This window comes from Paramormyrops kingsleyae, chromosome 17, assembly GCF_048594095.1.
Source record: "Paramormyrops kingsleyae isolate MSU_618 chromosome 17, PKINGS_0.4, whole genome shotgun sequence".
In the NCBI taxonomy this organism is placed as follows: Eukaryota; Metazoa; Chordata; class Actinopteri; order Osteoglossiformes; family Mormyridae; genus Paramormyrops; species Paramormyrops kingsleyae.
Genome location: NC_132813.1, coordinates 13,147,402 through 13,162,844, shown reverse-complemented (window position 1 = coordinate 13,162,844; position 15,443 = coordinate 13,147,402). Strand labels below are relative to the sequence as shown.

Here is a 15,443-nt window from a genome sequence, read left to right as displayed (position 1 = left end):
GCCTCTGACTGTCTGTCTGTGTGGGTCTGTGTGCCTCTGACTGTCTGTCTGTGTGGGTCTGTGTGCCTCTGACTGTCTGCCTGTGTGGGTCTGTGTGCCTCTGACTGTCTGCCTGTGTGGGTCTGTGTGCCTCTGACTGTCTGTCTGTCTGGGTCTGTGTGCCTCTGACTGTCTGCCTGTGTGGGTCTGTGTGCCTCTGACTGTCTGCATGTGTGGGTCTGTGTGCCTCTGACTGTCTGTCTGTATGGGTCTGTGTGTTTGTCTATCTATATATGTGGGTCTGTGTGCCTCTGCATGTCTGTCTGTCTGTCTGTGGGTGTGCCTGTCTGTGTGCTTCTGTGTCTGTCTGTCTGTGGGTCTGCATGTCTCTGCATTTGTGTCTGTCTGTGGTGATATTTGTCTGTTTGTGAGAGTGACTGTCTGCCTCTGTGTGCGTGTATCTGCCTCACTGCCTGTGGGTCTGTCTGTCTGTTTGTGGGTATGTCAGCCTGTCTGTCTGTCTGTCTGTCTCTCTGTCTGTCTGCCTCTCTGTCTGTCTGTCTGCCTCTGTGTGTGTGTCGGTCTGTCTGCCTCTCTCTGTGTGCACGCGTACTTCTTGAAGGCTCATCCTCTCCGGCTTTGTCCTCACTGGTGACACTTGCTGTGACAGATTTGGCAGGGCCACAGCTGCAGAGCCCAGCCCGGGCCCCCTCAAACCTCTCAGTGTCTGCTTTATGTCTGAGACACTGTTTCTCTTTATTACATTACACATAACAGCCCTTTATTGTGAAACAGCCTGGACTGTCTGAGGAACCTCCAAAGCACATGGTTTTACCCTTTTTATGTGCCTTCTTCAGAGATGCAGCATAACTTCCATTGGAGGTGAACCTCCAGCAGAAAATGTCATTCCTTCTCCCACTGCCGAGCACTGGGCTGGAACTGTAAATATGAGCGTTTGTCCGCCTGTCAGTGGCCTGTTCCCTACTAAGCCTTCCCAAGAGGCTGGCTGCGGTGAGAGGCTGCAGAAGCAGAATGTTCCTGTAAATTTGCCCTCGCACTCAGCCCTGGGGGAGTCCTTGGAGCCTGCGGGCTTCGTAATTGAGACACGTCTCAGTGGGGGGGGGGTTGAGCTGCATTGCTGATGTTGACAGAACAAAGGGTTTGTCCACAGAAAGCCAGACAGGGCCGGTCTTATGACAGGGGTGACAGAAAACATGGATGCACTGTAAGGACTGCTTTTTACACCTGCCCTTTTTATCTACGTGAGGATCTTCAGTCCTACACCTTAAAGGAGAGGAGAAGAAGGTGCGGATTGTAAAACCTCTGGCTCCACACCCAGTGCTGCCCCCTTTGCACAGCTCTTGATGGCACCCCGAGCCTCAATACCAAGAACGCAAAGATGGTACTTGTGATCCTCTGTTGTCCTCTGTACTAATGTTCATTAGTATTACAATTGGTCTTCGGCAGTGGAAGATGACGTAAAAAGCATTCATGCGAACGCAAGTACGGTCAAGTACTTGCTTTGAAAAACACTTACACCTTCGGCTCACTTCTCCATCGCATTTGTTGCTTTTCTATTTTGCTGGGTTTCTGCAGGATTAGATGGCTGTTGACTGAGCTCAGGAATACCCTAAAAATAGAGGCTCACTGCCCTTTCATTTCTCTTCTTTCTGGTCACATCAGAGATAAGAGCTAGTGCTTGTAATACGTTTTTATCACGTATTTAAGATTATCCTTTGCAGCACTTGGATTAATTTTCCCATTTTGTGTAAAACCCGAATTATCATAAAGAGCTTAACGGTCGGTCTGCAAGGCTCTTCAAAAATGTAGGAGAATAATTTCAAATTGATTAGAAGTGTTTTAAATCAAAATTCTACTTTTCTTCCTTAAAGAAGCCAATGATCCTGCAGATCATTCACCTCAAAGAGAGATTCTGCGGGCAGGTTGTTATTGTTGGATGAAGTGCTGCAATCATGGACAGATGCAGCTTGACGGTGTACTTGCTTTGGAATAGTTTTTATCGCCTTATTGATTAACACCTTTGAATGTGTCCTAGGTGTCTTTCAGTCCGTGACCCACTGAGTTAAGGTTACACCACAATTTCTGAGCAGTATCCTTCATTTTACTTCATTATTATTAATATTATGTGCCATCAGGTTGGCTTTGACATCTGCTGACCACACTTACGGCCAGTGTGTCTTCTATCTGATTCTTCAGGTTTCCCAAAGGTTCATTGGTGAGATGATTGAGTCCATCCCCCTTGTTGATCATCCTCTTCTTCTTGTACCTTCAGCTTTTCCAAGCCCTGCTGTTTTCACCAGTTCACCAGGTCTTCTCATAATGTGCTGAAGTAAGACCGCCTCAGTCTGGTCATCTGGGCTTCAAGAGAATGTCCAGGTTTCAGTAGATTGCATAGTATGTAATTTTATTTAAAGATCTTCATCAGCACCAAAAGCATCAATACTCTTCCTGTCCTGATTCTCCATGGTCCTGCTTTCACATCTATTAGGAGTCACAGAAAGTGCCATATTCCGATCAGAACTTTTTTTCTTAGAGATCATCCAGATCTTCTGCAAAGTAGCCCTTTAGATTGTGGCTTTCAAATGTCTTCTGCACAAAATGTATCAGAGTATAGAAAGGACATTTCAGGGGCTGAGTGCTATGAAATGGGAGGCCCTCACCCCATCAGTGGTGGGACTCGCTGAAAGAGGGCACAGAGCCAGCTGTGTAATGTAATCACACGACATTTTCTGGATGACTGCAGGTGCTTCTCAGAGAGGGAGCCGCCAGCTCTGCTAGTACTGTGGAGTAAAAGTGCCGCTGGGGAGCCTGGCTTTCCAGCCCAGTACTGAGAATAACATAAGAGTGAAAAATTCCCCAGTAAGGACTGGGGGAGCCCAACATGACACTCACTCACACACAGGGCAAATACCAAAGTCATGGTCAGTCTGCCAGTCTGTCTGTCCGTCTTTCTCTCTCGCTCTGTCTCCCTCTTGCTCTCTTTCTCACTTTCTGTCTCTCTCTCTCTGTCTCTCTGTCTGTCTCTCTCCGTCTCTCTCTCCCGCTCGCTCACTCTCTTGCTTTGAGGCATGTTCTCCAGGGGGACTCCGGAGGTTTTACCTGACAGCCATTTGGGAGAATGTCTGACTCGCAGCAGCATTTGCAGCAAAGAAGCAGACTTTACTGCCGTGTTGAACGATGGAGTTCTGTTCCTTCTGTGATTCCCTAAAGACACGTTTCCGACGAAAACCTGCACGAACGCGTATGTTTCACCACTGGAAAATGATGCCTTTTCCACCTGGTGTATGTAGCTTGAGTTCATTGCATCATGTTGGATTTGGAAAAAAACATTTGCATTAAAAGCTGAAAAATCTCATTAGCTTTACCATGGACCATAACATTGTATACAATAATAGCGCAGGTTACCAATCGTGTGCACTTCCTTGGACTGTGAGAGAAAACAAAACTGAAATGTCAACAAATTAATGGAAAATGACCTTTTTTGCTATGTATCAGCAAAAAGCACATTAATGGTGCTCCATAAATTAGAATTAGAATATTTGTACTTGGTAATTATCTGTCCTTATGCAATCTGTGGGGTCGTAAATCACACTGATGCAGACTAACAGGCCATCAATAATGATAATTTATCTACCTTTCCTGTTTATCTGTGTACAGCGTATTTGTCCATTAAATCAATGACCCTGATTCAGTCAAACTGCCGCCATGTTTGTCCTTCACTCTGACTTTGTGGGGAGAGTGTTTGTGCTTCTCGCGGTACGTCATAACGGTGCCATATAGTGTGAGATCGTGACCTGAGACGTGACTCGTTTGGCTAAGCGACCATCTCCAGCCTTGTTTAGGACTTGTCGCGCAGCAGATTGGAGAAGAAGGGAAGGGGGATTGGCTTCATTAGGACCGTGATGGCAGATTTACTCATGGAAATGGGATTCGGTAATGTGAGGAGCGTCCCGCTGTTCGCCCGACGGCGGCGTGAAGCAGCTCATCCTGATCTGTGGTACATCAGGTCCAGGAGCACAGCTGCGCCCATTTTACACGGGGAATCTTCTCACAGCAGGACCAAGAAATGCGTTTAGTGATGTCAGAGACCGACCGCTCGGCGTCCTGTGGCCCACGCCGCTACCTCCATGTGCTGGGAGCGGCGTGCGGTGAAGCACGCATCCCCTAAACGTGTCCCTCGGTCGGCTTCTGTCCGATCTGCTCCAGGGTGCTGTTCCCTGGGTTGGCAGTGTTGCGGACATTAACCGGGGTCACCTGCACACTATCACAGCAGCCTGGAGCCACGGTAGCAGACATCTGCAAAGGCCGTGCTGTCCACTCCTCCATCGTTCACCAGATAGATGTGGTTGACAGCATGAATTTCAGCATCGACGCTCATCCCATGCTGACTCACAGCGCTAGCTGCTGCAATCTCTGCCTGACCTGTACCCACACCCTTCCCTGTACGTTCAACTTTTATTTTGATGGCATTCTTTGTGATAATTCTATTTTCATTTTCCATCTATACCATGGAAGATAACAGCAACCACTGGACGCTGGGAGGCTCAGTGGGTGGTAGCATTGTTCCCAAAGGTGCACATTTCTGGTCCAGAAAGTAAAAATCCAGGCCAAGATTTTGTTTCAACCAACCAGTTGAGTACAAAGGGTCACAGTCACTGAGTGCTCAGCTGTTTGGTTTAAATGAAATCTTGGTCTGGATTTTTACTTTCTGGATCTGAAATGTCTACCTCTGATATGTTTACTACATGATGGGGGCCCCAGTGCTGAGTGTGTGTGTGTGTGTGTGTGTGTGTGTGTGGGGGGGGGGGGGCGGGGTTGACAGCGATCATGTGACAGGACTGTGTAGTCATCTGCTGTCCATTGTGTTCCTGCTTTGGAACATCTGAGATGGAATCGCAGAGTAAATATGAAGAGCCGATGTCCTCTCATTGCTGGAGGACGTGGGCCTTGGAGATCCGCCAGTTAGAAGCTCCCTCTGACGTTGCAGGGAGCGCTCTGTCTTCAGGAGGGGTTTTCCTCTGCTTTTTTTCCTGGGGACTGGCATGGGTTGGCTCAACTCCCTCCTGAGAAGGGAGCAGATGCTGCCGTGGGTGCGGCGTGGCTGCAGGGTCGCGTGCCGCTGCGCTTTCCGTCTGCCTGTCTGCTTTCCGTAGCAGAGCTTTCCCCATCTCTGTCCCCGCAGTCTGGACACACAATCTCGATATTTTTCACCCTGTACTGCAGCCAGCTCTCTTAATGAGTCCATGCTTTCTGCTTCTTCTGTCAATATATGCAGAAGATTGATCAGGCTCCTGAGACATTTTGTTCGGGAATCTATAAATAATTCTGGCACACGGCATTAAATGTACATTTATTTGTTCAGGTGACAGTTTTACCCACGTTTACAGCTGTAGTTTTTTCCTGCCTGACTGGTATATTCAGGAGCTCTTTGAATATTTGGATCCATCCATCCATCCATCCATCTTCTGTAACTGTTTGTCCTATTCAGGGTAATGGGGGGTCCAGAGCCTATCCCAGAGGCTATGAGCAAGGTAGGGAAAAACCCGGGATGCGGCGCCAGCCATGTAGGTCTGGGGTGCCGCCTCAGGCCCCTGGGCTTCACCTGCCACCCTGACAGTGAGGGCCATCTCTCCACCCCCAGGACACCTCCCACTCCTCTGTGGTTCCCTCCCACTCGCAGATGCAGTGCTGCAGCCCACTGGCCTGGAGCTGAGAGTCACAGGCACGCAGTGCCATTTCTCCTACTCAGTCCTTATTTGTCTCCTTCCATTTTCTTCTTCATGCATCTGCATCTGGGCTTTTGTTCCCTCAAGACAATGCAGGCAGATGGTGAGAACCTGTTGCTTATTGCTACATACCTACCCTGACCGTGGGACAGCTTCTGTGATGATGTCACATTGCTGGCTACAACCTTCCACTGGGTCTCCCAAGGCTTTCAGGCTTCAGAGGAATCTCTGCTGCCAGCTGTCCACCTGTCCTTGGCTGTCTCTCTATCATCTCTCCACAGCGCCCCCTGCTGTCCACTGCTCAATTTTCCTCTGTATTCTTTATTTGATTTGTCTGCTCCACTAAACTTCTGCCCTATTTGGTTGTCTTGTCACCAGCCACTCTCATGTCAACAGCTTTGTCAGTCATAGACTCCAGAATCTGTCTCTGAAAATCCAAAGCTGGTTTGATTACCATGCTTTAATCAGACTTGGGGCCTGGCATCTCTCATTTCCCTTCCCCGTTGCCTGTTACTGATGTAGCACTGTGAACCCGTGCCATTCAGACCCACTGGGTGATGTTTGCTGAATACTAGCACCATACACTAACCCAGCATGCACTGCAGTAGTCCATTACCTTAAATCAGCCAATTGCCGCCTGCTCTCTAACAAGTGGAGAATTGCACTAATGTGATACGGTTTTTCAGAGGAAAATGACATCAGCGCTAATTGTGCTGTTTGTTTTTCGAAGGCCACAGAGTGACCCCTTGAGTGGAAACGAAACAGGCGCGGCGCTGTTAATTTAACATTGTCGAATCGGCTCAAGTCAGGAGCGCAGTGTGGATTTTGTTAATGCCACTGGATGCATTCAAACCCCCACCCCCCCCTCCCCCTCCCAGCAGGGGAGAGTCGTGCGGTGAGTCCCGGTTGAGCTAGGCAGTTAATAGAGACAGACTGGTGTGCGATTCCCCCTCCTGAGCGGATGTGGAGCAGGCAGGCAGGCTTGCACACGGAGGCGGACAGATTAGTCATCTCTCGGTCACACGGTCCCCACTCCCTCAGGGCGCCAATCCACCTCCGTTTTGATAATGAGCAAGGCGTCGCCCCTTTCCGGGCTGGGGATCGAGAATCTGGCATGAGAGCGTGGGGCGCCCCACGGGCCCGGCCATGAGGCGGCGGTCCGCACCAGAGTGCGACGGCACACGTGGTTTGACGTATTTCAGCTGGGTTCTGTTTCAGCTTCAGGACTCTCCTCCCTGGTCTCTGTCCGTTTTGGGACTCTGGAAGGAAACACACTGTGAGGCCCAGTGGTTAAAAACGAGGAGGATGAATGATGGCAGCAAACAGGGGCTGCATAGAGACACTGCCATCTTAAGGTCCAGTGTAAAACCTGCAAATATGTTAGAACACGTATTTGAAATGTGAAAATGAATCAAAAATTTATTTGTCATTCGCACCAGTATAAGAAGCACAAATACATAAGAATTCTTGCATAGTTCTTTTGGTCAAGGTTTGAAAGTAACATACAGTCATGTGCCACATAATGACGTTTCGGTCAACAGGGGACGGCATATATAACGGTGGTCCCATACGATTACAGATTACTACTATAATGGAGCTGAAAAATCCCTTTCGCCTAGTTACATTGTAGCTGTTGTAATGTCTTAGCACAACACATTACTCACATGTTTGTGGTGGTGCTGGTGTAAAACCTACTGTGCTGACAGTCATGTGCCCCCAGAATGTGATAAAAACCTATTATTTTGATGTTGTGGGGGCCACTTTTTTGGTCCCACAAGGGGAAATTCAATTTTATAAAAATCCGTGAATGCAATCAAAAAACTAAAAATGCCAAAAGTCTTATATATTGTTTGGTTACTTATGGCTGGGTAGGGCTGGGTAGGTGTTAAGGTTGTCATAGTTGGGATTAGGGTTTTGCCCATAGATATGAATGGATGGTCCCCACAAAGATATGATTACAGCAGTGTGTGTGTGTGTGTGTGTGTGTGTGTGTGTGTGTGTGTGTGGTAGACTGATGCCAGCTGTAAATAAATACCCGGCACAGAGCCGTTTGGCACCATCAGGGACCAGCTTGCTCTGTCAGAAGGGTCTGCTGCACAAGGTGGGTTGGGCTCAGTCAACCGATGTGGCCCAGAAGTGGTGGAGGATTTAGGCTGTTATCTCCTCCTCAAAGCCCAGGAAAACTCCTCGGCCTTATCTCCCGCCTTCAGTCTTAATAGGGCATCGGGGGTGACACCAGAGTCTCTCACACGGGCCGAATGGCTGAGAGTGTTCAGCAGAAGGATACAGGCCACATCTACGGTTGGTGATTTTAGAGATTTCTATGATACATCACATTTATCACAGCTGCTGAACACCTCCACAAGTCATACACATAAGTATGAGACTGAGATTTGAGGGAAAAAATACATTTGAAATACAAATATGAGCATGAAGGAAGTTGAAAGGAATTACTGAGCGATTTCATAATTAACTTGACTTTAAATTGGAAATCCTTCCAATGACTATGCTTTCTGAGTGTGAAAGGTGAAAGCCAGACCAATTTAGCACGTTCTCTGGGCTCAGAAGGTCAGATGGTGTGAATTAACCGTCAGGAATTAACACGCATTTAAGTTGCATCTGTTGGCTTGTTCATTTCACTTCCGTTGCTGTAGTTTAAACATGATGTTTTCTTGAGTGTTTTTGGTGGTTTCCTTCAAGGCACCACAGTATTATTGATGCTGTAGGACTCCTGAATTGGCTTCTGACCCTTGGCTCAGCTCTTTTCCTTAGACGTCCAGTTGCTCGGTTTATTTTTAACTCGATGGTTAAAAACTTGGTGGAAGGTGTTCCTTATCGATACACTGTTTATGCTGGCACACAGTCGAATCACTGACATGGATTCCCTTACCCAGGCGTGTATACCAGCGATCAGTAAATACAAGCAGCTGTCAACAGGATGACGCATCGGACCAGTTAACCCACCAGACACGTCTCATCCCGTCTTCCCGACAGTGACGAAATAACACGGCAACAGGTTCCTTAATCTGCTCTGGCCAGACCACGGAAAAAGTAGACGCCACTGCATGAAACGCAAGTCTGCATTTCTTAGAATAAAATTTTACAAAAATATTCTGTGTGACACATGTAGCATGAGAGTATTTCCTAGCAGTCAGCTTCGCTTCTTACCTGTTCTGGGGTGTTTCTTAATGCGCGTACTTGACCGTACTTGTGTTCTCGCATATCCATTTTATGTCATCTTCCATTGCCAAAAACCCATTGTAATACTCAAGAACGGAAATACAGAAGTCCCCAGATGTAATTCTTACCCCGGCCCAAATATCAAGAATACATTGGTTGCATTCACGCCAAGCAAGGCCAATCCCATGATTCACTGCACTCCAAGTTTGTTGTAGGAAGGCAAGTTAGCAAGACTGGTCTTGCCAAGACCACAAGTACGATCTTTGTGTTCTTGGTATTGAGAATCACTCCTGATCAGCTCCTGCTGTTGATCTCATGTCTTTCCTACAGACATTCCGCGGCATTACACTCTGCGTTTAGTGATAAAGCCCCCTGTGGTGCGCAGACACTCCAGGGCACACCCTGTCCCCCCCCCACACGTTCTGTCAGGAGGATTACACCGCTAGCTACCTCCGCAGTTCCTGTCCCTCTCCTCTGTGCACAACGACGTCCCCTGTGCCGTCGGCATATACTAAAGAGTAGCATCTTCCTCTGAGTATTGTACATACTCGTCAGTGAAGCCTGCAGCTTGTGGAGTGGGAAGAGACCGGTCTGGCGGCACTCAAATTGGTGAAAGTATTTGCCCCCCTTCGCCCCACCCGCGCAAGCTGGCATGAGCTTTGTGCTTTGAGAGAGAGAGGCCAATTTTGGGATTAACTCGCCTTTTGTAACTGGTCCAAAAAAACAACTCAAGCAGTAAACAAGCAGTATCCCTTTTCTTACTGAAAATAAGAACAATGAAATGGCTAATTGAGAAAGGCATTCATGGAGGTGGAATCCCACTGTAACCTGAGGTTTAAAGGCCTTTAAAAGCCGTCTGATCAGCTGCACCCGGCCACCTCACCAATCCCGGAAGATGATTGGCTGAGGGCAGCCACACCTCCCCATGAAAGCCAATCCCATGAGCTTCATGAGCTTAAGTACACCTCGTCTGGATAATGCTCATGGACAATCCGTAATGGAGCCAAATTAAAAATGCATGCAGGATTTTGTATTAATTTCAGAACGTGTCCTTCAAGTGTTGCTTGTCTGTTTCAGCTCGCACCAGACTGCGTGCCACAAAAATGCATTTCACCATTTGAGTCCTTCTGTTGTTATAGACATGCAGGGTTTTGGAAAACTGCGACACATGCAGCCTTAACGTTTTGCTGGCTTACGCCTGTGGAATAGCACCAGTGCAGTTTAGTTTGCATTCAGAAGCTGCTCTCGCCTTCAGCTGCTGTAGTGAAGTCCGAATAGTCACCAGGTTAGGTTACCAGGTTAGGTCACCAGGTTAGGTCACCCGGTTAGGTCACCCGGTTAGGTCAGGCCATAAGCAGGATAACAGTGGAACTTGTGAGAACATCCAATCAAACCACAGCATTTTGCATTCCTCACATGTTGCTTCTGATGTGCCTTTTGTGTTTCAGTGCCCATGCATGCATGGTGCTGTCAAAATCGGGCCAGCGCTTAGCACCATGACAACCGCGACTCGCGGCACGGAATAAAATTGGGTTCAAAGCTTTTCTGTCTTCTAATTGTTCCGGAAGCTTCTCAGTGTTCAAGGTGTCGGCGCCGTTCTCTTCAATGGCTTTTGGGACCACAAAGTGGCCTTCAGATGAAAGGCAGGAGATCCACTCACTCTGCTCTTGTGTCTCCTAGGTGCTGCTTTAATGAAGAAAGATAACTTCTAACAGTCTTGCTGAAGGGGACACAGAACCCTCCAGAAAAAGGATGGGGTCACCATGGAAACCACTTCTTCTCCTGTCAGTCATCAGTAGCCTTTCAGGTAAGGCCTTGTTGTCGTTTCAGGAGTAGCTCCTGGTGTCCTTTTGACGACACATGGGACAAAAATAAGTGTCTCATATACACCACAGAGAAATTTTCCCCCACAGTCCAAAAACATGCTGAGTTACCAAATTATTATCATAGGTGTGAATGTTGTGTGTGCCCTGCGGTGGGTTTGTGCCCCATCCGGGGGTAATTCCCTGCCTCGCGCCCGTTGTTTTCTGTACAGACTCTTGACCCCCACAACCCTGCTTAGGACAGCCGGGTATGGAAAATGAATGAATGCATGTATGTTTGTTTTGGAGCAGTTCAGGCAGAGAACCTTGCGAGAGCATCCCCCCCCCACCACCACCACCAGGACCATTTTAATTTCCATGGATGTGGTAGGATGCCTTATTACAGCCAGGAAGGTTGGATATACCGGGATTCAGCCCCCCTGTTTTTGATTAGCAGTGATTCTCCAGAATAACATCCACCACATCTGAGCTCGCTGGCTGCCCTCTTTCAGGACCTTCTCCATCTTTCCCCGGCGAATCATTTGTCTGATTTCTGAGAAAGCCTGGGTAGGATTTTAATACTCACATCCCCGCTTTACCGCCCACAGAAATATGAATGCGTAAGCCTCCGATGTTATGGCGGCTGCTCTTTGATTTATAATGCATGCTGGCGTTTCACGACAGAGGCTGCATCCTGCCGTTTGCCGCAGCTGTCCTCTCCCCCCCCCCCCCCTCTCGTAGGTGGCTCCGTCCCCATCTTATCTGTAACTCCTGCTCTTTGCTCTCGTGACATTTTGCTTCCATATACTAGCAGCTGAGTAGAATCCACCATATAGCTGGAAAGGTTGTCTGTAACTTCACGTTTGAGTGTGTCGCCATGGAGAGCAAAGCCGTCCAGCTTGTCTGGACCTGAAACCAGTGAAGTGGCAGCCATACTGTCCTTTATTCAAAAACAGCGGTTCAAAGTAACAGGTCAGGCATGGAAAGGACTGAAAGCTGCATTTTCTTGGGTAAGCCGCAGGCGTGCGGATCAGTCCCTTTGCGCTTCCCCGACTAACATCCTCATTATTCAAAATTGAATTTAAGCGACCTTCAGCTCGGTGTCCTTTTAGTAGCTCGTGTCACGGAACAAGGGGTCAACAGACAGAAGGGTAGAGGAATATTTAATGTGAGGCAGGTAGAGCATTTTGCTCTATAAAGCACTGAGGCCACATGGGTGGGTAAGGAGCTAACACCCTGAAGGCGCCGGTGTTTGTGCCGCGGCGTGCCGACATCGGGCAGGGTAGTGCCGTGTGAAGAGTACGGGGGACGCACCTGTTCCCAGTGACCTTGGTGCTGATTGTTTACTCTCAGGAATAGCTGCAGATGAAATTTTCCCTGTCATTAAACACCATGCTTTAAAATACAGCAGCCGCAACAATAAACTAAGTGAAGAATTGTCATTCGGGTTTGTCCTGTCGGGCCATAACTTTGAATAAATGTGTTTCAGAGCAGCAGCAAATGACAGAGATGTTTCGATTGCTCCCTGCTGCTGAGGAGAGACTAATGGTAGAGCAAGGTGCAGTGGGCTGCCGGTACCACTTATCTATTCATTACATGTTTTATTACTGTACCGTCATTCCATTCAAATGGACGACCACACTTTGTATCGGCGTGCAGGACTAGACAGGGGGTAGATTGAGCATAGATGTTCAGCTTCCTTAGCTTTAATTGTTAATCTGGGCATATTAAACAAACTCTTTAAGGTCTTGTCCGTTAAAACACAGGTGACATTACAATGTTAATGTTAGCAATGAAATTCTGAGTGTTTACATTTGGTAAAAAAAATATATAACTCGTACATTAAGCATATTTAGCGTTAAGTCAGCTAAATCAATTCAAGTCTGTGTTGTTATCCAAGGATTAAGTTAGCCTTGTCATCCGAGCAGTCATTCATCTGCTTGTTGGGTATGAACAGGGTTAGACACCATGCTATTGCCTGTGATGGAGGTTGTGCCTATGAGCTAATGGACCGTTAACTGTCTCCTTGTTACTTGTTCTAACAGATTTCACCCCTGGGTTTGCCCTTATTTAAGTCTCCCTGAGATGTGTTTTCAGACATTTGCATTGTGTTTTTTTGCATTTTATTTCCAGTTTCTGCATGTGTTGTTTACTGTTGTGGTTGCTGCCTTTTTAAATTTCTGTATCATGGCTTGCTGCTTCACCAAACCACACCCAGAAGTGGCTTCCTGCTTCACTAACCCACACCCAGAAGTGGCTTGCCGCTTCACTAACCCACATCCAGAAGTGGTTTGCCGCTTCACTAACCCACATCCAGAAGTGGCTTCCCGCTTCACTAACCCACATCCAGAAATGGCTTCCTACTTTGCTGACCCACACCCAGAAATGGCTTCCTGCTTCACTAACCCACACAGAAATGACTTCCTGCTTCCTTAACCCACATGCAGAAATGACTTCCCGCTTCACTAACCCTTCTGTGGAAAGCCACTAAACAGTATTAACTAAATATATAGTTGTCAGGACTTGGCTTCAGTTTCAGCCACTTAAAAGCAAATGTTGTCTGTAGATCTGTAAACACGGAGCTACACAATGCCATCTGCTCCCCAGCATAAATAACATATTAAACTGTCTACTACAAAACATTTAAGTCATCCCCAACCATATTGATGCATGCAGTGCATGCTGGGTTTGGAGGTGATGGTCATGCTTGATTCATTTGGAACACCTTGGTGTGAAGGTCCTGCTGCTAGATAATACCATGTGGTGTGAAGGTCCTGCTGCTAGATAATACAGAGGGGTGTGAAGGTCCTGCTGCTGGATAATACCATGTGGTGTGAAGGTCCTGCTGCTGGATAATACAGAGGGGTGTGAAGGTCCTGCTGCTAGATAATACAGAGGGGTGTGAAGGTCCTGCTGCTGTATAATACAGAGGGGTGTGAAGGTCCTGCTGCTAGATAATACAGATGGGTGTGAAGGTCCTGCTGCTGGATAATACGGAGGGGTGTGAAGGTCCTGCTGCTAGATAATACAGATGGGTGTGAAGGTCCTGCTGCTAGATAATACCATGTGGTGTGAAGGTCCTGCTGCTAGATAATACCGCAGAGTGTGAAGGTCCTGCTGCTAGATAATACAGAGGGGTGTGAAGTTCCTGCTGCTAGATAATACAGAGGGGTGTGAAGGTCCTGCTGCTAGATAATACAGAGGGGTGTGAAGGTCCTGCTGCTAGATAATACAGAGGGGTGTGAAGGTCCTGCTGCTAGATAATACAGAGGGGTGTGAAGGTCCTGCTGCTAGATAATACCATGTGGTGTGAAGGTCCTGCTGCTGGATAATACAGAGGGGTGTGAAGGTCCTGCTGCTAGATAATACAGAGGGGTGTGAAGGTCCTGCTGCTAGATAATACAGAGGGGTGTGAAGGTCCTGCTGCTGGATAATACAGAGGGATGTGAAGGTCCTGCTGCTGTATAATACAGAGGGGTGTGAAGGTCCTGCTGCTGGATAATACAGAGGGGTGTGAAGGTCCTGCTGCTAGATAATACAGAGGGGTGTGAAGGTCCTGATGCTGGATAATACAGAGGGGTGTGAAGGTCCTGCTGCTAGATAATACAGAGGGGTGTGAAGGTCCTGCTGCTGGATAATACAGAGGGGTGTGAAGGTCCTGCTGCTGGATAATACAGAGGGGTGTGAAGGTCCTGCTGCTAGATAATACAGAGGAGTGTGAAGGTCCTGATGCTGGATAATACAGAGGGGTGTGAAGGTCCTGATGCTGGATAATACAGAGGAGTGTGAAGGTCCTGCTGCTGTATAATACAGAGGGGTGTTTCTTTAACAGCTCCTTAACATGGCTGGGGCTCCTTATGGTCTATTGGCAGGTCACATGATGCTCTTTATGGCTCTTTGTGAGACTTGCATAATAACTTACGAATGTCTGTACGAGCCCCGCCCCCCATTTGTAAGTATACACACTTCGAGAGCAAACGAGAGCATGTTCAAGTCTCGCATTTGTTGTCTTGTACTTTTCCCACGCCGATCTTAAAGGAAACATCAGGCCGAACTTTCTGTCATTTCCCGCTTCGGAGGCGAGACGCAGGATGACAGGCCGCCGTGGAGCCTGTGAACGCTGCAGTCCCGGAACCTTCTCTTCCTTTCGTCTGTTCCCCCTCAGAGGCAGAATCTCGAAGCTCCCACGCTGTTTTCTATTCTTTTTCTTTTTCGCCAGGTGTGTATTTTTATACACACCTTCCATTATTCCCTTACAATACTTTTGTTGGAACAATGGAAACTGCAGTGCTTGTAAATCTAGGGTGAGGAGACGGGATGGCTGGGAAAACGAGGGCAGTTACACGAGAATGGAAAGTGTTAGGACCGGACTTCGGGAACCTTCTGTAATGTCAGCATAGTACCCGCCCTTTGGTATCGCTGATACTCTTAGTAAGGTATGCCACTTTATTATCTGCATTGTGATTATTGCTTTTTTCTTTTTAAGTTGGACTAAATGGAGGATGTGTTAGAGAAGAGCCAGGCATCCTGAGAAGGATATATCACAGGTTTATCGCTGTCTCTGACAGGAAAAAACAACAGCAGAACTTGAAAGCGAGGAGCTATGGCTGCATGCTGTGAATCAAACATCATTTTTATCTGCGGCATGCCGGTGGTTTGCCAAGGTTATCAGTCCAGCTACAGCAATACATCCGCTAATCACTGCCTGTGTAGCCTGCAGCCTGTACCTGCGGGA

General features: G+C 47.7%; 1 protein-coding gene across 5 annotated transcripts in view; it reads left to right on the top strand.

The window, feature by feature from the left end:
- The window catches only part of cntn5 (contactin 5), a 159,423-nt gene that overhangs the window by 67,750 nt on the left and 76,230 nt on the right, over window positions 1-15,443 (top strand). For all 5 annotated transcript variants that reach the window (XM_023807274.2, XM_023807275.2, XM_072701282.1 and 2 more), the window contains one exon: window positions 10,587-10,713. In XM_023807274.2, the coding sequence (XP_023663042.2) occupies window positions 10,659-10,713 (55 nt within the window). In that variant the 5' untranslated portion in view covers window positions 10,587-10,658. The remainder of the gene's footprint in view (window positions 1-10,586; window positions 10,714-15,443) is intronic.